Raw genomic sequence first — 25371 nt, forward strand, 5'->3', positions numbered from 1 at the left:
TTCTGCAAGTGCTTTCTAGGTGCCAGGCACTGAGCTACATACTGTACATAGATCATCTCATTTACCATCCACAACAACCTTACAAGGCGGGTGCTACTATCATTCCTCACTTTATAGGGATGGGAGCAGAGAGATTATTAAATAACTTAGCCCCGGTCACAGAGCCAATAAAAGGCAGAGCAAACAAAGTAGTCCATCTGTAGAGCCTGTGTACTTAACCACTCTCCTCTGTCCCTGCACATCACCTTCCTTACTGGTACACATAGGAACATGGATGAGCAAAGAGGCATTGCACATCCTGGCAATTTTACTCTTTGGTGACTTCACATGATTGGAATGAAAAACTTTGTTTCTGTTCAATGCCAAAAAAATCAAACTAACAAACACATCTAGATCCAAGAAAACTCACATAATTTAATTTGGGAAAATAAATTCCTTGGACTCTAGCAAGCACTCTGACATCCTTCCAACTTTGGGGCACCGTTAATTAAGATAACATATACTGAGATTGGTTCAAGATGGCAGAGTAGAAGGACATGCAATCACTCCCTCTTGTGAGAGCACCAGAATCACAATTAACTGCTGAACAATCACCAACAGGAAGACACTGGAACTCACCAAAAAGATACCTCACATCAAAGACAAAGGAGAAGCCACAATGAGATGGTAGGAGGGGCGCAATCAAATAAAATCAAATCCTATAACCACTGGGTGGGTGACTCACAAACTGGAGAACAATTATACTACAGAAGTCCAACCACTGGAGTGAAGGTTCTGAGCCCCACATCAGGCTTCCCAACCTGGGGATATGGCAATGGGAGGAGGAATTCCCAGAGAATCCGACTTTGAAGGCTAGTGGGATTTGATTGCAGGACTTGAACAGGACTGGAGGAAAGAGAGACTTCACTGTTGAAGGGCACACACAAACAAGTGTGCACATCAGGACTCGGGGGAAAGGAGCAGTGACCCCAGAGGAGACTGAACCAGACCCACCTGCTAGTTTTGGAGGGTCTCCTGCAGAGGTGGAGGGGGGGATGTGGCTCACTGCAGGGACAAGGAAAATGGCAGCAGAAGTTCTAGGAAGTACTCCTTGGTGTGAGCCCTCCCAGAGTCCACCATTAGCCCAACCAAAGAGCCTGCAGGCTCAGGTGCTGGGCCACCTCAGGCCAAACAACCAACAGGGAGGGAACTCAGCCCCACCCATCAGCAGACAAGGGGATTAAAGTTTTACTGAGCTCTGCCCATCAGAGCAACAACCAGCTCTACCCACCACCAGTCCCTCCCATCAGGAAGTTTGCACAAGCCTCTTAGATAGCCTCATCCACCAGAGGACAGACAGCAGAAACAAGAAGAACTACAATCCTGAAGCCTGTGGAATGAAAACCACATTCACAGAAAGACAGACAAAATGAAAAGGCAGGGCTTCCCTGGTGGCACAGTGGTTGAGAGTCTGCCTGCCAATGCAGGGGACACGGGTTCGTGCCCCAGTCCAGGAGGATCCCACGTGCTGCAGAGCGGCTGGGCCCGTGAGCCATGACCACTAAGCCTGCACGTCCCGAGCCTGTGCTCTGCAACGGGAGAGGCCACAACAGTGAGAGGCCCGTTACCGCAAAAAAAAACAAAAAAAAAAAAAGGAAAAAACAGAGGACTATGCACCAGATGAAGGAACAAGATAAAACCCCAGAAAAACAACTAAACAAAGTGGAGATAGGCAACTTTCCAGAAAAAGCATTCAGAATAATGATAGTGAAGATCATCCAGAAACTCAGAAAAAGAATGGAGGCAAAGGTCGAGAAGATGCAAGAAATGTTTAACAAAGACTTAGAAGAATTAAACAACAAACACCTAGAAGAATTAAAGAACAAACAAACAGAGATGAACAATACAATAACTGAAATGAAGAATACACTAAAAGGAATCAATAGCACAATAACTGAGGCAGAAGAACACATAAGCGACCTGGACGACAGAATGGTGGAATTCACTGCCATGGAACAGAATAGAGAAAAAAGAATGAAAAGAAATAAAGACAGCCTAAGAGACATCAGGAAAACATTAAATGCAACACTCATATTATAGGGGTCCCAGAAAGAGAAGAGAAAGAGAAAGGACCCGAGAAAATATTTGAAGAGATTATAGTTGAAAACTTCTCTAATGTGGGAAAGGAAATAGCCACCCAAGTCCAGGAAGCACAGAGTCCCAGGCAGGATAAACCCAAGGAGAAACACACTGAGACACATAGTAATCAAACTGACAGAAATTAAAGGCAAAGAAAAACTATTAAAAGCAACAAGGGAAAAAGGACAAATAACATACAAGGGAAGTCCCATAAGGTTAACAGCTGATTTCTCAGCAGAAACTCTACAAGCCAGAAGAGAGTGGCATGATATATTTAAAGTGATGAAAGGGAAGAATGTACAACCAAGATTAATATACCTGGCAAGGATCACATTCAGATTCAATAGAGAAATCAAAAGCTTTACAGAGAAGCAAAAGCTAAGAGAATCCAGCACCACCAAATCAGCTTTACAACAAATGCTAAAGGAACTGCTCTAAGTGGGAGAAGAAAAAGACCTACAAAAACAAACCAAAAACAATTAAGAAACTGGGAATAGGAACATACACATCAATAATTACGTTAAACGTGAATGTATTAAATGCTCCAACCAAAAGACACAGGCTCGCTGAATGGATACAAAAACAAGACCCATATATATGCTGTCTACAAGAGGCCCACTTCAGACCTAGGGACACATACAGGCTGAAAGTGAGGGGATAGAAAAAGATATTCCATGCAAATGGAAATCAAAAGAAAGCTGGAGAAACAATACTCATATCAGATAAAATAGACTTTAAAATAAAGAATGTTACAAGAGACAAGGAAGGACACTACATAATGATCAAGGGATCAATCCAAGAAGAAAATATAACAATTATAAATATATATGAACCAACATAGAAGCACCTCAATACATAAGGCAAATGTTAACAGCTATAAAAGAGGAAATTGACAATAACACAGTAATAGTGGGGGACTTTAACACCTCACTTACACCAATGGACACATCATCCAGACAGAAAATTAATAAGGAAACAAAAGCTTTAAATGAGACAACAGACCAGAGAGATACCATTGATATTTACAGGACATTCCATCCAAAAACAGCAGATTACACTTTCTTCTCAAGTGCAAAAAGAACATCCTCCAGGATAGATCACATCTTGGATCACAAATCAAGCCTTGGTAAATTTAATAAAACTGAAATCATATCAAGCATCTTTTCTGACCACAATACTATGAGATTAAAAATCAATTACAGGGAAAAAAACAAAAAGAACACAAACACATGGAGGCTAAATAATACGTTACTAAATAACCAAGAGATCACTGAAGAAATCAGAGGAAATCAAAAAATACCTAGATATAAATGACAACAAAAAACACAATGAGCCAAAACCTATGGGATGCAGCAAAAGCAGTTCTAAGAGGGAAGTTTATAGCAATACAATCCTACCTCAAGAAACAAGAAACATCTCAAATAAACAAACTAACCTTACACCTAAAGGAATTAGAGAATGCAGAACAAACAAAACCCAAAGTTAGTAGAAGAAATCATAAAGATCAGAGCAGAAATAAATGAAATAGAAACAAAGAAAACAATGGCAAAGATCAATAAAACTAAAAGCTGGTTCTTTGAGAAGATAAAGAAAATTGATAAACATTTAGCCAGACTCATCAAGAAAAAGAAGGAGAGGACTCAAATCAATAAAATTAGAAATGAAAAAGGAGAAGTTACAATGGACATCGCAGAAATACAAAGCATACTAAGAGACTACTACAAGCAACTCTATGCCAATAAAATGGATGACCTGGAAGAAATTCTTAGAAAGGTATAAACTTCCAAGACTGAACCAGGAAGAAATAGAAAGTATGAACAGACCAAGTAATGAAATTGAAACTGTGATTTAAAATCTTACAACAAACAAAAGCCCAGGACCAGATGGATTCACAGGTGAATTCTATAAAGCATTTAGAGAAGAGCTAACACCCATCCTTCTCAAACTCTTCCAAAAAACTGCAGAGGAAGGAACAATCCCAAACTCATTCTATAATGCCACTATCTATATCTATATCTATATCTATTCTATAAGGCCACTATCACCCTGATACCAAAACCAGACAAAGATACTACAAAAAAAGAAAATTACAGACCAATATCACTGATGAATATAGATGCAAAAATCCTCAACAAAATACTAGCAAACAGAATCCAACAACACATTAAAAGGATCATACACCATGATCAAGTGGGAATTATCCCAGGGATGCAAGGATTCTTCAATATATGCAAATCAATCAATGTGATACACCATATTAGCAAATTGAAGAAAAACCTTATGATCATCTCAATAGATGCAGAAAAAGCTTTTGCCAAAATTCAACACCCATTTATGATAAAAACTCCCCAGAAAGTGGGCATAGAGGGAACCTACCTCAACATAATAAAGGCCATGTACAACAAACCCACAGCAAACATCATTCTCAATGGTGAAAAACTGAAAGCATTTCCTCTAAGATCAGGGACAAGACAAGGATGTCTACTCTCATCACTCTTATTCAACATAGTTTTGGAAGTCCTAGCCATGGCAATCAGAGAAGAAAAAGAAAGAAAAGGAATACAAATTGGAAAAGAAGAAGTAAAACTGTCACTGTTTGCAGATGACATGGTACTATACATAGAGAATCCTAAAGATGCCATGAGAAAACTACTAGAGCTAATCAATGAATTTGGTAAAGTTGCAGGACACAGAATTAATGCACAGAAATCTCTTGCATTCCTATATGCTAACAACAGGTTATCAGAAAGAGAAAGTAAGGAAACAATACCATTCACCATTGCCACAAAAAGAATAAAATACTTAGGAATGAACCTACATAAGGAGGTAAAATACTTGTACTCAGAAAACTATAAGATACTGATGAAAGCAATCAAAGATGACACAAACAGATGGAGAGATATACTGTGTTCTTGGATTGGAAGAATCAATATTGTGAAAATGACTATACTACCCAAAGCAATCTACAGATTCAATGCAATCCCTATCAAATTAGCAATCGCATTTTTTTTACAGAACTAGAACAAAAAATCTTAAAATTTGTATGGCGACACAAAAGACCCTGAATTGCCAAAGCAATCTTGAGGGAAAAAAACAGAGCTGGAGGAACCAGACTCCCTGTCTTCAGACTATATTACAAAGCTACAGTAATCAAGACAATATTGTACTGGCACAAAAACAGAAATACAGATCAATGGAACAGGATAGAAAACCCAGAGATAAACCCAAATACCTGGTCAGCTAATCTATGACAAAGGAGGCAAGGGTATACAATGGAGAAAAGACAGTCTCTTAAATAAGTGGTACTGGGAAAACTGGACAGCTACATGTAAAAGAATGAAATTATAACACTCCCTAACACCATACACAATAATAAACTCAAAATGGCTTAAAGACCTAAATGGAAGACCGGACACTATAAAACTCTTAGAGGAAAACATAGGAAGAATACTCTTTGACATAAATCACAGCAAGATCTTTTTTGATCCACCTCCTAGAGTAATGGAAATAAAAACAAAAATAAACAAATGGGACCTAATGAAACTTCAAAGCTTTTGCAGAGCAAAGGAAACTATAAACAAGACAAGAAGGCAACTCTCAGAATGGGAGAAAATATTTGCAAATGAATCAATGGACAAAAGATTAATCTCCAAACTATATAAACAGCTCATGCAGCTCAATATTAAAGAAACAAACAACCCAATCCAAAAATGGGCAGAAGACCTAAATAGACATTTCTCCAAAGAAGACATACAGATGGCCAAGAAGCACATGAAAAGCTGCTCAACATCACTAATTATTAGAGAAATGCAAATCAAAACTACAATGAGGTATCACCTCACACCAGTTAGAATGGGCATCATCGGAAAATCTACAAACAACAAATGCTGGAGAGGGTGTGGGGAAAAGGGAACCCTCTTGGTCTGTTGGTTGAAATGTAAATTGATACAGCCACTATGGAGAACAGTACGGAGGTTCCTTAAAAAACTGAAAATAGAATTACCATATGACCCAGCAATCCCACTACTGGGCATATACACAGAGAAAACCATAATTCAAAAAGACACATGCACCCCAATGTTCACTGCAATACTATTTACAATAGCCAGGTCATGGAAGCAACCTAAATGCCCATCGAGAGGCGAATGGATAAAGAAGATGTGGTACATATATACAATGGACAGACAAATGGATGAAGAAGATATGGTACATATATACAATGGAATATTACCCAGCCATAAAAAGGAATGAAACTGGGTCATTTGTAGAGATGTGGATGGACCTAGAGACTGTCATACAGAGTGAAGTAAGTCAGAAAGAGAAAAACAAATATTGAATATTAACATATATATGTGAAATCTAGAAAAATGGTACAGATGAACTGGTTTGCAAGGCAGAAGTAGAGACACAAATATAAAGAATAAACGTATGGACACCAAGGTGGGAAAGCTGAGGGGGCGTGTGGGGGGTGGGATGAATTGGGAGATTGGGATTGAAATAAATACATTAATATGTATAAAATAGATAACTAATAAGGACCTGCTGTATAAAAAATAAATAAATAAAATTTAAATTTAAAAAGATAACATATACTACTTATAATATAAATGAGTTTTTTTTTTTTTTTACCATCTCTGATTTTTTCTTTCCAGGTTATCGTTCAGGACTTTTATTTGTTGCTGATATACTTCCTTTGTTGTTCTAAAAACAAGAAAAATATATTGGATTTCACATTTGTGGGAGCTGTTAAAATGTATAGTAGACTGTATGTATAATTCACATGCACAATAAGGCTACCATCTAACTGGGAGACAAAACAAACCTTGTGAAACAACTAAAGATTTTAGTGGCAGACTAATGGAAGACAATTACAATTTTTGCAAGTGCAAACTGATTTTGCAAGTATTGAAGCCAAGGATAGGGAAGAACGGATTTTGGCGAGGCAGTTGAGGAAAGGTTATTAGAGGATAATGTTTAATAGAGGAACATGGATTGCCAGAATGGAGGTGCAATCTCACCAAGGAAAGGACATCATATATGCAAAGAAACAGAGGAAAGGAGCAGCAAGTCAGGACTCTTGTGACTAAGGCAAAGTTGCTGCATACAGAGGGGGACATGAAGAGAAATAACACTGTGACATAGGAAGGGTTAAGGTCAACAAATTGGTGAGGAACTCTGGGTTCTAGACTGAATTCTGATTTGCTGCCATGTATAATTTAGAAAGCCAATAAATATTCTTGAATTAGGGATAAGTGGTAATTAAGGATGGAAGATGTGCTTGTGAATCTGGGATGGAGGGGAATGTGAAGGCTGTAACAGAGCTGTTACACGCAGCTTATGTACAACCCAGTGCCTGTCTATCCTTTCAGTGAAAGATTCGATGATAATGACTTTTCTGGACTGTAAAAGAGAGAGAGTCAATTATGAACCTCCTTTTCTATAGTATATTAGAAATTGGCATAGATTTGTTGTTACCATTTATTAAAAAAATAAATGTAGAAGAATGAAGATTAAAATTTTCAAACATACCGATGAAGGTCTTTGAGTGTGGTAAGTCCTTCTTCCATATTTTTGATGTCTACTTTTCTTTTTGATAGGAAGTTTTCTTTCTGAGCTACAAATGCCAGTTGTTTCTGATTTCTACCATGAAAAAACAGAGTAATCACATATTTAAGGTTGAAATAATCATTTTTAACTCCTCAGCATAAGAAAATATGCAACCACAAACAAGAATTTAAAAAGTAGTTTGGAAAGTTTAGTTCATGAACTGTTTATCAAATAAATTAGTAAAAATAGAGACAAAGTCTTTTTGCTACTGGTGGCTAAATATAAATTTATGAAAATCTCTAAGCCATGAAAGGAACATTAACTGCAATAGTAACCATAAAACCACAAGAACAATTCTATAGTACTTCATCATGCTGAGTGGGTGTGTCTCTTTTAATGAATTTACCAGTTCTGTTATTTTGTAAAAGGTGACAGAATCAATCAGACTGACTTTGGATAGTGGTCTACCTCTTCCTAGTAGTGTGACCTTGAAAAGAGACTTCACCTGTGGATGAGCCTCAGTTTCCCCATCCATAAAGTGGGGATCACAATACCTATCTCACTGGTTTTAAGGATTAACCGAGATGTAAAGTGCCAAAGGCAGTGGGTGGCACCCATGAGGCATCTTGTAAAGAGTGGTTATTTTTCATCTCTAACTTACAGAGAGAATAATGAGAAGTTTATGATTTTGTTCAAATTTCTAGACATTGATAGGAATGTGCCTATAACAGGAAGTACTTTATCTAAGTGTCTCATCTTCTTCAAAACTGCTATGGACTGAACTGTGTCCCCCCACAAATTCATATGTTGAAGCCCTAGGCCCCAGTGAGATAGTATTTGAAGATTGGGTCTTTGGGAGGTGATTAGATTTATATGAGGTCATGAGGATGGAGTCCTCATGGTGAGATTAGTGCCCTCATAAGCAGAGACACCAGACAGCGCTCGCTCGCTCTCTCTCTCTCTCTCTCTCTCTCTCTCTCCCTCCTCTGTGAGGACACAGCAAGAAGGTGGTTGACCATCTGCAAGTCAGGAAGAGAGCTCTCACCAGAACCTGACCATGCTGGCACCCTGATCTAAGATGTCCAGCCTCCAGAACTATGAGAAATCAATTTCTGTTGTGTAAGTCTCCTGGTCTATGGTAATTTGTTATGGTAGCCCAAGCTTAAGAAAACAAAAACCAACAACAGTAGTAAATGCTTTATTGTTACAATTATTTGTCATCAGCACATTTTGTGATTCAAACCGATAACTTAGCATGGATCTGAGGAAAGTTTCTGCCTGAAGAATACTATTAGTAGGCTATTCAATTGGATGACACAAAATGATTGCAATAACTCTCTGCATCCTAAATGCTACAACAGTGACCATAAATTCAGCTTCACATAAGTGGGCCTGGACACCATAATTACACTTCCATGTGATTTAACTTTGAGTGTAGTAATGTATTACTACTTACATAACTCATACTTGCAAGATGTTATTCTGTAATACTCATTAGGAAAACACTGGTGAAAGCCCACTACCTGCTAAGCAATGGGCAAGATCTTGAAGATACAGTGCTGAGTAAGACAGAGCAACTGCTCTGATCTGTTCATAGTTCAGTGGGACAAAGGGATTTGTACCCAGCTGACAACAATGCAGTGACTGATAAAAAGGAATGACCTCAGAGGAATGTTTCAGAAGGATCATTGTGGTGAGAGGGAGGTGGATAAGTTAGGGGTGGTAAAACAGAAAGTGGGAAGAACTTATGAGAGGCAAGCCAAACCAAAGAAGCTAAAGGGGTGAAAAGAGTGGAGTTGGAGAGGAGGATAGGATATATTTGAGAAATATTTGGGAGGTGGAATTGACAAGCCTTGGTGCTTGAATGGAGTCCTAGTAAAAGATAAGGGTTTCCTTGAATAATTTCCCAGTATCTGGGTTAGGGGATTGTGTCAATGATAAAACCTTTTTCTGAGAAAGGAAATGTAGGTGCAAAGACAGTTTCTGATGAAGGTAGATCTCATAGTTTCTATAGGCAGTCTCATGGGGTAAAAGCATGATTATTCTTTCAAGAATCTGATTTAGAAGTAAAAATAATAGATTTGGCATTTATGGATTTGATCTGACCCATATGAGGAAAGCATTATTCAGTATATATAGAGGCGCATTAGGAGTGTATTTACAATTGGGTAAAGAACATTTTATTGTTATCAATAGATTTTAAACTAGGATAAGCTTAAGTGGAGAAGCAACCCATAACTAAAGCATGTTGAGTCATGTATGGATTATGGATAGAAACATACTCAGAATAAATTTTCTGTTTCTGCATAAAAACTTTATCCTCCTCATTTAGGACAATCTTATATTGTCTCGTAACAGTACGCAGTTTCTCTCGTAGATGTTTGTACTCGAAATGACATTTGTGTAGATTTTCAGCCATCTAGAAAAAAAAGGAATTGAAGTAGAGGATTTGTTTCATGGCCCTTTTGGTGGGCAACTCTCTAGAGCACTGGGTATATTATTTAACATACAATGACTATGCCTTAAATGTTGAGTGATCTAATTCTATATCAAATATGTAATTGTACATTTTGGGGCCTCTTCTATAAATTATGACAAATGTGTAGAAAGGTAGTAAATACTGATGCCATAAAGTAAAGTAATAAACCATAGTAAAGTAGTAAACCATAAGGTAATAATTGATATTGAAATAAGAATTGCGATTAATAAACTGGGATCATTCAACAAGATCTGTATGTCCTTTTCCCAGAAGATACTCCAGGGAAAAGAAAATGTAACATCCATAGGAACTCTTGTTCAAAACCTCTTTGACTGGATATCATGCTTAACTTTTGTTAAATATTTCTATTCAAGAACAAAAGAGAGTACCCATTTGTGTTCTGAATGAGGTGAGAACTTTGTGCTTGGATGTCTCTACTGAATTGCTTCAAATGAGGTAAGAAAGTTAGGTTAGGTAGGAATGGTGGGCTAAGGATCACTAAAATAGATGGATGAAAAGAGTTCTTAAAATTGTAGGGCTTCCCTGGTGGCGCAGTAGTTGAGAGTCCGCCTGCCGATGCAGGGGAAGCGAGTTTGTGCCCTGGTCTGGGAAGATCCCACATGCCACGGAGTGGCTGGGCCCGTGAGCCATGGCCGCTGAGCCTGCGCGTCCGGAGCCTGTGCTCCGCAACGGGAGAGGCCACAACAGTGAGAAGCCCGCGTACCGCAAAATAAAAAAAAAAGTGTTGCAGAGGGGCTTCCCTGGTGGTGCAGTGGTTAGGAATCTGCCTGCCAATGCAGGGGACATGGGTTTGAGCCCTGGTCCAGGAAGATCCCACACGCCGCAGAGCAACCAAGCCCTTGCACCACAACTACTGAGCCTGCACTCTAGAGCCCGTGAGCCATGACTACTGAGCCCACCTGCCACAACTACTGAAGCCCGTGCGCCTAGAGCCTGTGCTCCGCAACAAGAGAAGCCACTGCAATGAGAAGCCTGCGCACCACAACGAAGAGTAGCCCCCGCTCGCCACAACTAGAGAAAGCCCGCGCATAGCAACAAAGACCCAACTCAGCCAAAAATAAATAAATAAAATAAATAAATTTATTTTTAAAAATGTGTTGCAGAACTAATAAGATAATGAGGAATTAGTAAGCCTAATTCTACAAGAAAGCAAGAATCCAGACTGGTAAACCTAGCACTGAAAACTCCTTTTACTCTGAGGACATTTACTGATATAGAAGAAGCCACTTGGAATCTGAAATTTGGTTCTCTTACATGACAAAGGGGACAAAAGTCAATACTTAGAGCTCATCCAGGTGTTATGCCTGATAAACCTCCTGCCACATTAGTCTGGGATTCCAAAGAGCTTCACCCTCTGAAGAAGAGTGAATTAGAAGCTAACAAGCCATGGTCCAGCCTGACTTAGATCACCAGGAAACCTAAAGGTGGATTAAGGAGGTTTGGGACTGTTAATATCCTAGGTATCTGACAGAAGTGAATGAAATCTGTTCCTGAGAAATACACTGTCATCCTAGACCTCAAATTGTTTCTACAAACACCTTTTTTGAAGTACAATGTCCAGTGTACAGTTTCCCAACAGAAGGAAACAAGACAGCATGAACAAAAATTGGCAGAAACAATAGATGACAGAACCAGTCCTACAAAAATACCAGGTATTGGAAATAGACACTTAAATATAAAAACACTGTATTTATTATGATCAAATAATACTAGACATGCTTGAAAAATATGGCAAGGAATTAGAAACAATAAAGAGCAACAAAGCAGATTTGAAACTTACCAGTTGAAAAATACAATAACCAAAATTAAGAAGTGAAATAAGACCATTCTGCCCAGAATGCAGCAGGGGTAGACAAAAAGTAGAAAATAGAGAAGAGCAAGTAAGATACAGACAGGATATTTTATTAGTACACATAATTGTGTTCATATAATTGGAGTCTCAGAAAAAGAGGAAGAAGCATGGGACAAAAGAAATATGTGAACAGATAATGGCTAAGAATTTTGCAGAACTTACAGAATACAGCAACTCACAGATTTAAGATGCCCAATAAATCCCAAGCAGGATAAATAAAAAGAAAAACTTGGACATATCATAGTGAAATTGAATAACTAGGTCAAAGGGAACAAAAAAGGCCTAAGATAAATGAAAGACATGCTGTGTTCATGGATTGGAAACTTCAATATTGTTAGAACACAAAATCCTCCCCAAATTGATCTATAAATTTAATTCAACCCCAATCAAAATCCAAACAGGCTTTTGGACAGGACTTGACAGACTGAAATTCAAAGGGCCAAGAATAATGGAAGCAATCTTGTAGAAGAACAAAGTTGAAGAATTTTTACTACTAACTATAAAGGCTTATTTTAAAGCTACTAATTAAGAGTGTATGGTTTTAATGTGAGAAGAGATTAAGTTCAAATGAGTAAAATAGATGCTACAGATTCACACACATATTTGATATATTTATGATCCACAGTTGATTTATGACAAAAGTGCCACTGAAATATAGTGGAGGAAAGTACTATCTTTTCATTTAACAGTGCTAGTTAATTGGACTATCTTATGTGAAAGTATGAATCTGGACTACCATTTCACAGAACACACACACACACACACACACACACACACACATTCCAGATGGCTTGCAGTACTAAATGTGAAAAAGCAAACACTAAAGCTTCTACAAGATCACATAGGAGAATACCCTCAAGACATAGGACATGAAAAGCATAAGCCAAAAAGGAAAAGATTGATAAACTATACTTCATTAAAATTAATAAACTACATTTATCAAAAGATACATACGTACATGAAGACTGTACACTTACAGTAAATATTCTGTTCTGTATATATGTAATATTTCATAATTAAAGTTAGAATAGAATTTTGTGTCATTGTTGAACTTGCCTCCTATAACTCATGAGAATTAAGATTGGATGCCAGGAAGAGTTCAGTTTTTATCCAACACTTATTTGTGGTCTTTTCGACGATAGCCATTCTGACAGGTGTGAGGTGATATCTCATTGTGGTTTTGATTTGCATTTCCTTGATGATTGGTGATGTTGAGCATCTTTTCATGTGTTTGTTTGCCATCTGTGTGTCTTTGGAAATATGTGTATTCAGATCCTCTGCCCATTGTTTAATCAGGTTGTTTTTCAAAGGTTGAGTTGTATGAGTTCTCTGCATATTTTGAATATTAACCCCATGTCAGATATATTGTTTGCCAATATTTTCTCCCATTCAGTAGGCTGTCTTTTCATTTTGTTAATAGTTTTCTTTGCTGTGCAAAAGCCTTTTAGTTTGATGTAGTCCCATTTGTTTATTTTTGCTTTTGTTTCTATTGCCTGAGGAGACATAACCAATAAAAATCACTAAGACTGTTGTCAAAGAGTGTACTGCCTATGTTTTCTTCTAAGAGTTTTATGATTTCAGGTTTTACATCTAAGTCTTTAACGCATTTTGAGTTGATTTTTGTATATGATGTGAGGAAGTAGTCCAATTTGATTCTTTTGCATGTAGCTATCCAGTTTTCCCAACACTATTTATTAGAAAGGCTATCTTTTCCCCATTGTATATTCTTGCCTTCTTTGTCATAGATTAATAAACTATATATGCAGGTTTAGTTCTGTGCTTTCTATTCTGTTCCATGATCTATGTGTCTGTTTCTGTGCCAGTACCATACCATTTTGATTATTGTAGCTTTGTAATATAGTTTGAAATCAGAACGTGTAATACCTCCAGCTTTGTTCTTCTTCCTCAAGATTGTTTTGTCTATTCAGGGTCTTTTGTGTTTCCATAAAAATTTTAGAATTATTTGTTCCAATTTTGTGAAAAATATCACTGGAATTTTAATAGGGATTGGATTGAATCTGTAGATTGTCTTGGGGAGTATGGTTATTTTAACAATTTTAATTCCCCCAGTGGTAAAATATATCTTTCCATTTGTGTCATATTAAATTTTTTCATTAATATCTTATAGTTTTCCAAGTACAGGTCTTTTACCTCCTTGGTTAGATTTATTCTTAAGATATTTTATTCTTTTGAATCAATTATAAATGGAATTATTTCCTTAATTTCTCTTTCTGATAGTTTGTCATTAGTGTATAGAAATGCAACAGATTTCTGTATATTAATTTTGTATCCTGCAACTTTACTGAATTCACTGATGAGCTCTAGTGTTTTTGTTTTTTTTTTGGTGGTGGCTTTGGGATTTTCTATGTATAGTATCATGTCATCTGTAAACACTGACAGTTTTACTTCTTCCTTTTCCACTTGGATTCTTTTCCTTGTCTGAAAAAGACTGTGGCTAGGATTTCTAATACTATGTTGAATAAAAGGGGTGACAGTGAGCAGCCTTATCCTGTTCTTGATTGTAGAAGAAATACTTTCAACTTTTGACCTTTGAGTATGATTTTAGCTATGAGCTTGTTGTATATGGCCTCTATTATGTTGAGGTATGTTCCCTCTACACCCACTTTATTGAGTTTTTTTCATAAATGGGTGCTGAATTTTGTCAAAAGCTTTTTCTGATCTATCAAAATAATCATATGAGTTTTAAATTTTTTTATTTATTTATTGTTTATTTATTTATTTTTGGCTGCATTGGGTCTTTGTTGCTGTGCATGGGATTTCTCTAGTTGTGGCAAGCGGGGGCTACTCTTCATTGCAGTGCACAGGCTTCTCATTGCATTGGCTTCTCTTGTTGTGGAGCACAGGCTCTAGGCACTCAGGCTTCAACAGTCATGGAACATGGGCTCAGTAGTTGTGGCTCGCGGGCTCTAGAGTGCAGGCTCAGTAGTTGTGGCACATGGGCTTAGTTGCTCTGTGGCATGTGGGATTTTCCCAGACCAGGCCTTGAACCCATGCCCCCTGCACTGGCAGGCAGATTCTTAACCACTGCACCACCCAGGAAGTCCCAATCATATGATTTTTATTTTCAATTTATTAAAGTGGTATATCACATTGATTGATTTGCAGATACTGAACACTCCTTGCATCCCTGGGATAAATCTTGATTGAGCATAGTGTATGATCCTGTTAATGTATTATTGAATTCAGTGTGCTAATATTTGTTGAGGATTTTTGCAACTATGCTCATCAGTAATTTTGGCCTGTAATATTCTCTTTTTTTGTGGTGTCTTTGTCCGGTTTTGGTATCAGGGTGATGCTGGACTCATAAAACGGGTTTTTAAATTTTGGGGGCAGAGTTTAAGAAGGATAGGCATTAACTCTTCTTTAAATATTTGGTAGAATTTACCTGTGAACCTGTCCAATCCTGGACTTTTTTCATTGAAAGTTTTTTTTTTTTTCTGATTCATTTTCATTACTGGTAATTGGTCTGTTCATATTTTGTATTTCTTCCTGATTCAGTCTTGGGAAATTGTACATTTCTAGGAATTTATTCACTTCTTCTAGGTTTTCCATTTTATTGACATATTATTGTTTGTAGTAATCTCTTATGATCCTTTGTATTCCTGTGGTGTAGGTTGGAACTTCTCTTCACTTCTGATTTTATTGATTTGGGCCCTCTCTCTTTTTTTCTTGATCAGTCTAACTAAAAGTTTATCAATTTTGCTTATCTTTTCAAAGAACCATCTCTTAGTTTCATTGATCTTTCCTAGTGTTTTATTTTTAAGTCTCTATTTCATTTATTTCTGCTCTGGTCCTTCTTATTTTTTTCCTCTTACGTTGTTTGTTCTTATTTTTCCAGTTCCTTTAGATGTAAGGTTAGGTTGTTTGTTTGAGATATTCCTTCTTTCTGAAGTAGGCCTGTATCACTATAAACTTCCCTCTTAGAACTGTTTTTGCTGTGTCCCATAGATTTTGAATCATTGTGTTTCCATTTTCATTTGTCTCCAGGTATTGCTTAATTTCCTCTCTGATTTCTTCAGTGACCCATTGGTTGTTTAGTAGCATATTGTTTAGCTTCCACGTGTTTGTGTTTTTTGCAGGGTTTTGTTTTGGTTTTGGTTTTGGTAGTTGATTTCTAGTCTTATACACCGTGGTCAGAAAAGATGCTTGATATGATTTCAATTTCTTAAACTTGTAGACTCTTGTTTGTGTCCTAGCATATGATCTATCTTAGAGAATGTTCCATGTGCACTTGCAAAGAGTGTGTATTCTGCTGCTTTCAGAAGGAATGCTCTCTCTATATATATCTGTTGATTCCATTGGTCTAATGTGTCACTTAAAGCCATTGTTTCCTTATTGATATTCTGTCTGGATGATCTGTCCATTGATGTAAGTGAGGTGTTAAAATCCCCTACTATTATTATGTTACTGTCAATTTCACCCTTTATATTTGTTAATATTTGCTTTATGTGTTTAGGTGTTTCTATGTTGGGTGCATATATGTTTACAACTATTATTTCTTGTTGGATTGATCCATTTATCAGTCTATAATATCCTTCTTTGTCTCTCGTTACAGTCTTTGCTCTAAAGTCTATCTGTCTGATATAAGTATTGCTACCCCAGCTTTCTTTTTGTTTCCATTTGCAGTGAACACCTGTTTCATGCCCTCACTTTCAGTCTGTGTGTGTCTTAGATCTGAAGCTAGTCTCTTATAGACAGCACATATAGAGAGTTTTTTTTTAAATCTGTCAGTCACTCTATGTCTTTTGATTGGAGTATTTAGTCCATTTACATTTAAAGCAATTATTAATACATATGTACTTATTAACATTTTGTTGGCTGTTTTCTGGTTGTTTTGGTAGTTCTTTTTTGTTCTCTTCCTTTGTGATTTGATTACTATCTTTACTGTTATGTTTGGATTCATTTCTCTCTTATTTATGTGCATCTATTTTAATTTTTTGGTCTGTGGTTACCATGAAGTATATATATAACAACTTTTATATATATGTGAATAAGTTGATGATCTTAAGTTTGAACACATTCTACCAACCCTGCATTTTTATGCGCCCCCACCACATTTAATGTTTTTGACATCATATTGTCCATCTTTTTGTTTTTTGTATCCCTTAACTACTTATTGTGGATATAGATGATTTTACTACTTTTGTCTTTTGACATTCCCACTAGCTTTTATAAGTGGTTGACCTTTACTCTATGTTTGCCTTTACCAATGAGATTTTTCCTTTCATAATTTTCATATTTCTAGTTGTGGTCTTTTCTTTTCCATTTAGAGAAGTCCCTTTTATGTTTCTTGTAAAGTAGTTTTAGTGCTACTGAACTCTTTTAGCTTTTGCTTGTCTGTAAAACTCTTTATCTCTCATTGAAATCTGAAAGATAGCCTTGCCAGGTAGAGTATTGGTTGTAGGTTTTTTTTCTTTTCATCACTTTAAATATATCATGCCACTTTTTTCTGACCTAAAAAGTTTCTGCTAAAAAGTCAGCTGATAGTTTTATTGGAGTTCCCTTGTACACAGAAATGATGGCTTTAAGATTATAATTAATAATCTTAATTATTATTAAGTCACCTGTCCTTTGCTGCTTTAAGATTCTTTATCTTTAATTTTTGCCATTTTAATTACAATGTGTCTTGGTGTGGTCCTCTTTGGGTTCATCTTGTTTGGGAATCTCTATGCTTCTTGGACTTAGATATCTGTTTTCTTTCTCAGGTTAAGGAAGTTTTCAGCTACTATTTCTTCAATTATGTTCTCTGTCCCTTTCTTTCTCTCTTCTTTCTGGGACCCCTATAATGTGAATATTAATACACTGATGTTGTCCCCGAGGTCTCTTAAACTATCCTCATTTTTTAAAAATTCATTTTTCTTGGTTCAGACTTCCGGGGAAGATGGCGGAAGAGTAAGACGCGGAGATCACATTCCTCCCCACAGATACACCAGAAATACAGCTAAACGTGGAACAACTCCTACAGAACACCTACTGAACGCTGGCAGAAGACCTCAAACCTCCCAAAAGGCAAGAAACTCCCCACGTACCTGGGTAGGGCAAAGCGAAGGGATTTCTGCACAGAGGATCGGTGCCAACCAGCACTCACCAGCCCGAGAGGCTTATCTGCTCACCCGCCAGGGCAGGCGGTGCTGGGAGCTGAGGCTTGGACTTCAGTCGGAACACAGGGAGAGGACTGGGGCTGGTAGCGTGAACGCAGCCTGAAGGGGCTAATGCGCCACAGCTAGCCAGGAGGGAGTCCAGGAAAAAGTCTGGACCTGCCGAAGAGGCAAGAGACTTTTTCTTCCCTCTTGGTTTCCTGGTGCGCAAGGAAAAGGGATTAAGAGCGCTGCTTAAAGGAGCTCCAGAGACGGGCGTGAGCCGCGGCTGAAAACGCGGACCCCAGAGACGGGTGTGGGATGCTGGGGCTGCTGCCGCCGCCACGAGGCCTGTGTGTGAGTGCAGGCCACTGTCCATGCCCCACTTCAGGGGAGCCTGTGCAGCCCGTCACTGCCGGGGTACCGGGATCCAGGGACAGCTTCCCTGGGAGAACGCACGGTGCGCCTTGGGCTGGTGCAACGTCACGCCGGCCTCTGCTGCTGAAGGCTCGCTCCGCACTCCGTCCCCCTCCCTCCCTCCCGGCCTGAGTGAGCCAGAGTCCCCGAAGCGGCTGCTCCTTTAACCCTGTCCTGTCTGAGAGAAGAACAGACGCCCTCAGGTGACATACACGGAGAGGCGGGGCCAAATCCAAAGCTGAGACACGGGAGCTGTGAGAACAAAGAAGAGAAAGGGAAATCTCTCCCAGCAGCCTCAGAAGCAGCGGATTAAAGCTCCACAATCAACTTGATGTACCCTGCATCTGTGGAATACATGAATAGACAATGAATCATCCCAAATTGAGGAGCCAGGAGTCAGTGCTGTGCCTCTGAGGTGGGACAGCCAACTTCAGGACACTGGTCCACAAGAGACCTCCCAGCTCCACATAATATCAAACAGCAAAAATCTTCCAGAGATCTCTATCTCAACACCAGCACCCAGCTTCACTCAACAACCAGCAAACTATAGTGCTGGACACCCTATGCTGAACAACTAGCAAGACAGGAACACAATGCCACCCATTAGGAGAGAGAGTGCATAAAATCATAAAAAGTCCACAGACACCCCAAAACACACCACCAGATGTGGACCTGCCCACCAGAAAGACAAGATCCAGCCTCATCCACCAGAACACAGGCACTTGTCCCCTCCACCAGGAAGCCTACACAACCCACTGAACCAACCTTAGCCACTGGGGACAGACACCAAAAACAACGGGAACTACAAACCTGCAGCCTGCAAAAAGGAGACCCCAAACACATAAGCAAAATGAGAAGACAGAAAAATACACAGCAGGACAAGGAGCAAGATAAAAACCCACCAGACCTAACAAATGAAGAGGAAATAGGCAGTCTAACTGAAAAAGAATTCAGAATAATGATAGTAAAGATGATCCAAAATCTTGGAAATAGAATAGACAAAATGCAAGAGACAGTTAACAAGGACCTAGAAGAACTAAAGATGAATCAAGCATCGATTAAAAACACAATAAATGAAATGAAAAATACTCTAGATGGGATCAATAGCAGAATAACTGAGGAAGAAGAACGGATAAGTGAGGTGGAAGATAAAATAGTGGAAATAACTACTGCAGAGCAGAAGAAAGAAAAAAGAATGAGAAGAACAGAGGACAGTCTCAGAGACCTCTGGGACAACATTAAATGCACCAACATTCGAATTATAGGGGTTCCAGAAGAAGAAGAGAAAAAGAAAGGGACTGAGAAAATATTTGAAGAGATTATAGTTGAAAACTTCCCCAGTATGGGAAAGGAAATAGTCAGTCAAGTCCAGGAGCCACAGAGAGTCCCATACAGGATAAATCCAAGGAGAAATACGCCAAGACACATATTAATCAAACTGTCAAAAATTAAATACAAAGAAAACATATTAAAAGCAGCAAGGGAAAAACAACAAATAACACACAAGGGAATCTCCATCAGGTTAACAGCTGATCTTTCAGCAGAAACTCTGCAAGCCAGAAGGGAGTGGCAGGACATATTTAAAGTGATGAAGGAGAAAAACCTGCAACCAAGATTACTCTACCCAGCAAGGATCTCATTCAGATTTGATGGAGAAATTAAAATGTTTACAGACAAACAAAAGCTGAGAGAGTTCAGCACCACCAAACCAGCTTTACAACAAATGCTAAAGGAAATTCTCTAGGCAAGAAACACAAGAGAAGGAAAAGACCTACAATAACGAACCCAAAACAATTAAGAAACTGGGAATAGGAACATACATATCTATAATTACCTTAAATGTAAATGGACTAAATGCTCCCACCAAAAGACACAGATTGGCTGAACGGATACAAAAACAAGACCCATATATATGCTGTCTACAAGAGACCCACTTCAGACCTAGAGACACATACAGACTGAAAGTGCGGGGATGGAAAAAGATATTCCATGCAAATGGAAACCAAAAGAAAGCTGGAGTAGCAATTCTTATGTCAGACAAAATAGACTTTAAAATAAAGACCACTAGAAGTGACAAAGAAGGACATTACATAATAATCAAGGGATCGATCCAAGAAGAAGATATAACAATTGTAAATATTTATGCACCCAACATAGGAGCACCTCAATACATAAGGCAAATACTAACAGCCATAAAAGGGGAAATCGACAGTAACACATTCATAGTAGGGGACTTTAACACCCCACTTTCACCAATGGACAGATCACCCAAAATGAAAATAAATAAGGAAACACAAGCTTTAAATGATACATTAAACAAGATGGACTTAATTGATATTTATAGGACATTCCATCCAAAAACAACAGAATACACATTTTTCTCAAGTGCTCATGGAACATTCTCCAGGATAGATCGTATCTTGGGTCACAAATCAAGCCTTGGTAAATTTAAGAGAATTGAAATTGTATCAAGTATCTTTTCTGACCACAACGCTATGAGCCTAGATATCAGTTACAGGAAAAGATCTGTACAAAATACAAACACATGGAGGCTAAACAATACACTACTTAATAACCAAGTGATCACTGAAGATATCAAAGAGGAAATTAAAAAATACCTAGAAACAAATGACAATGGAGATACGACGACCCAAAACCTATGGGATGCAGCAAAAGCAGTTCTAAGAGGGAAGTTTATAGCAATACAATCCCACCTTAAGAAACAGGAAACATCTCGAATAAACATCCTAACCTTGCACCTAAAGCAATTAGAGAAAGAAGAACAAAAACACCCCAAAGTTAGTAGAAGGAAAGAAATCATAAAAATCAGATCAGAAATAAATGAAAAAGAAATGAAGGAAATGATAGCAAAGATCAATAAAACTAAAAGCTGGTTCTTTGAGAAGATAAACAAAATTGATAAACCATTAGCCAGACTCATCAAGAAAAAAAGGGAGAAGACTCAAATCAATAGAATTAGAAATGAAAAAGGAGAAGTAACAACTGACACTGCAGAAATACAAAAGATCATGAGAGATTACTACAAGCAACTCTATGCCAATAAAATGGACAACCTGGAAGAAATGGACAAATTCTTAGAAATGCACAACCTGCCAAGACTGAATCAGGAAGAAATAGAAAATATGAACAGACCAATCACAAGCACTGAAATTGAAACTGTGATTAAAAATCTTCCAACAAACAAAAGCCCAGGACCAGATGGCTTCACAGGCGAATTCTATCAAACATTTAGAGACGAGCTAACACCTATCCTTCTCAAACTCTTCCAAAATATAGCAGAGGGAGGAACACTCCCAAACTCATTCTACGAGGCCACCATCACCTTGATACCAAAACCAGACAAGGATGTCACAAAGAAAGAAAACTACAGGCCAATATCACTGATGAACAAAGATGCAAAAATCCTCAACAAAATACTAGCAAACAGAATCCAACAACACATTAAAAGGATCATACACCATGATCAAGTGGGGTTTATTCCAGGAATGCAAGGATTCTTCAATATACGCAAATCAATCAACATGGCACACCATATTAACAAATTGAAGGAGAAAAACCATATGATAATCTCAATAGATGCAGAGAAAGCTTTCGACAAAATTCAACACCCATTTATGATAAAAACCCTGCAGAAAGTAGGCATGGAGGGAACTTTCCTCACCATAATAAAGGCCATATATGACAAACCCACAGCCAACATTGTCCTCAATGGTGAAAAACTGAAACCATTTCCACTAAGATCAGGAACAAGACAAGGTTTCCCACTCTCACCACTCTTATTCAACGTAGTTTTGGAAGTTTTAGCCACAGCAATCAGAGAAGAAAAGGAAATAAAAGGAATCCAAATTGGAAAAGAAGAAGTAAAGCTGTCACTGTTTGCAGATGACATGATACTATACATAGAGAATCCTAAAGATGCTACCAGAAAACTACTAGAGCTAATCAATGAATTTGGTAAAGTAGCAGGATACAAAATTAATGTACAGAAATCTCTGGCATTCCTATATAGCAATGATGTAAAATCTGAAAGTGAAACCAAGAAAACACTCCCACTGACCATTGCAACAAAAAGAATAAAATATCTAGGAATAAACCTACCTAAGGAGACAAAAGACCTGTATGCAGAAAGTTATAAGACACTGATGAATGAAATTTAAAATGATATAAATAGATGGAGAGATATACCATGTTCTTGGATTGGAAGAATCAACATTGTGAAAATGACTCTACTACCCAAAGCAATCTACAGATTCAATGCAATCCCTATCAAACTACCATTGGCATTTTTCACAGAACTAGAACAAAAAATTTTACAATTTGTATGGACACACAAAAGACCCCAAATAGCCAAAGCAATCTTGAGAACGAAAAATGGAGCTGGAGGAATCAGGCTCCCTGACTTCAGACTATACTACAAAGCTACAGTAATCAAGACAGTATGGTACTGGCACAAAAACAGAAAGATAGATCAATGGAACAGGATAGAAAGCCCAGAGATAAACCCACGCACATATGGTCACCTTATCTTTGATAAAGGAGGCAGGAATGTACAGTGGAGAAAGGACAGTCTCTTTGATAAGTGGTGCTGGGAAAACTGGACAGGGACATGTAAAAGTATGAGATTAGATTTCCCTAACACCATACACAAAAAGAAGCTCAAAATGCATTAAAGACCTAAATGTAAGGTCAGACACTATCAAACTCTTAGAGGAAAACGTAGGCAGAACACTCTATGACATAAATCACAGCAAGATCCTTTTTGACCCACCTCCTAGAGAAATGGAAATAAAGACAAAAATAAACACATGGGACCTAATGAAACTCCAAAGCTTTTGCACAGCAAAGGAAACCATAAACAAGACCAAAAGACAACCCTTAGAATGGGAGAAAATATTTGCAAATGAAGCAACTGACAAAGGATTAATCTCCAAAATTTATAAGCAGCTCATGCAGCTCAATAACAAAATACAAACAACCCAATCCAAAAATGGGCAGAAGACCTAAATAGACCTTTCTCCACAGAAGATATACAGACTGCCAACAAACACATGAAGGGATGCTCAACATCTTTAATCATTAGAGAAATGCAAATCAAAACTACAATGAGATATCATCTCACACCAGTCAGAATGGCCATCATCAAAAAATCTAGAAACAATAAATGCTGGAGAAGGTGTGGAAAAAAGGGAACACTCTTGCACTGCTGGTGGGAATGTGAATTGGTACAGCCACTATGGAGAACGGTATGGAGGTTCCTTAAAAAACTACAAATAGAACTACCATATGACCCAGCAATCCCACTACTGGGCATATACCCTAAGAAAACCATAATTCAAAAAGAGTCATGTACCAAAATGTTCATAGCAGCCCTATTTACAATAGCCCAGAGATGGAAACAACCTAAGTGTCCATCATCGGATGAATGGATAAAGAAGATGTGGCATATATATACAATGGAATATTACTCAGCCATAAAAAGAAACGAAATTGAGCTATTTGTAATGAGGTGGATGGACCTAGAGTCTGTCATACAGAGTGAAGTAAGTCAGAAAGAGAAAGACAAATACTGTATGCTGACACATATATATGGAATTTAAGGAAAAAAAAATGTCATGAAGAACATAGGGGTAAGACAGGAATAAAGACACAGACCTACTAGAGAATGGACTTGAGGATATGGGGAGGGGAAAGGGTAAGCTGTGACAAAGCGAGAGAGAGGCATGGACATATATACACTACCACACGTAAGGTAGATAGCTAGTGGGAAGCAGCCGCATAGCACAGGGAGATCAGCTCGGTGCTTTGTGACCGCCTGGATGGGTGGGATAGGGAGGGTGGGAGGGAGACGCAAGAGGGAGGGGATATGGGAACATATGTATATGTATAACTGATTCATTTTGATATAAAGCAGAAACTAACACACCATTGTTAAGCAATTATACTCCAATAAAGATGTAAAAAAAAATTCATTTTTCTTTTTTCTGCTCAGCTTAGGTGATTTTCCCTATTCTCTTCCAGTTTTCTGATCAAATCTCTAAATCAATTACTGTGAATGATCATGATTATTAGTAGCTAATGAAAATGCTACTTTTGGAAAATTTCACATTTTTCACATATACTTAAAATGTTAACTAAAAATTAATTATAATCTTAAAGCCATCATTTCTGTCTTCCTACCTGTTTTATCTTCAGCAATAATTCATTTTTTTTTAAATTAGATGCATCATCCAGTTTTTCCTTGTTATTCCTAAAGAAGAGCCTATGAAAAAAGGAAGCCAAATAAATTCCTATTAGGACATGTTTTCCAGCAAAGCCACATTTACTTATGACATTAGAAACTTCCAGTCCCCATCTCCCTATGCAATATATTTATTTACAATTCATTAAAATAAACAAAAATTTTACTCTTTTGAATTGTTGTATTACTACTTCATTTATTTATATATTAATTTAAGAAGCAATTTTTGAACACCTACACTCTGGGAGATACAGCACAAAGTCTCTACCCTCATGGAAATTACACTCTAGTGGAGTAGACAGAATATAAGAAAGTTATCCAAAAAATATACATATATTTCAGATAGTGTTAAATGCCCCAAAGATCACAAAGTAGGGTAATGGACAGAGAAATCCTGAGAGTGAGGATGATACTGTAGACAGGTGATTAGGGAACACCTCTTGGGATAACTTGTGAAAGACCTGAAGGATGAGAAGGAGCCAGATATGTGAAGATCTTAAGGAACAGCTTTTCATATAGAAGGAACAGCAGGTGATAATATCCTGAGATAGGAACAAGCTTGGTGTATTGAATATTTGAT

General features: G+C 37.8%; 1 protein-coding gene across 1 annotated transcript in view; it reads right to left on the reverse strand.

Moving 5' to 3' along the window:
- Nucleotides 1-25371, reverse strand: part of CCDC175 (coiled-coil domain containing 175) — a 73410-nt gene that overhangs the window by 26936 nt on the left and 21103 nt on the right. The window contains exons 8-11 of the mRNA XM_082616953.1: nt 24731-24812; nt 9948-10084; nt 7648-7758; nt 6748-6819 (exon numbers count right to left, since the gene is read on the reverse strand). Of these exons, the coding sequence (XP_082473079.1) occupies nt 6748-6819; nt 7648-7758; nt 9948-10084; nt 24731-24812 (402 nt within the window). The remainder of the gene's footprint in view (nt 1-6747; nt 6820-7647; nt 7759-9947; nt 10085-24730; nt 24813-25371) is intronic.

Source organism: Mesoplodon mirus (genome assembly GCF_964341445.2).
Source record: "Mesoplodon mirus genome assembly, chromosome: 4".
In the NCBI taxonomy this organism is placed as follows: domain Eukaryota; kingdom Metazoa; phylum Chordata; class Mammalia; order Artiodactyla; family Ziphiidae; genus Mesoplodon; species Mesoplodon mirus.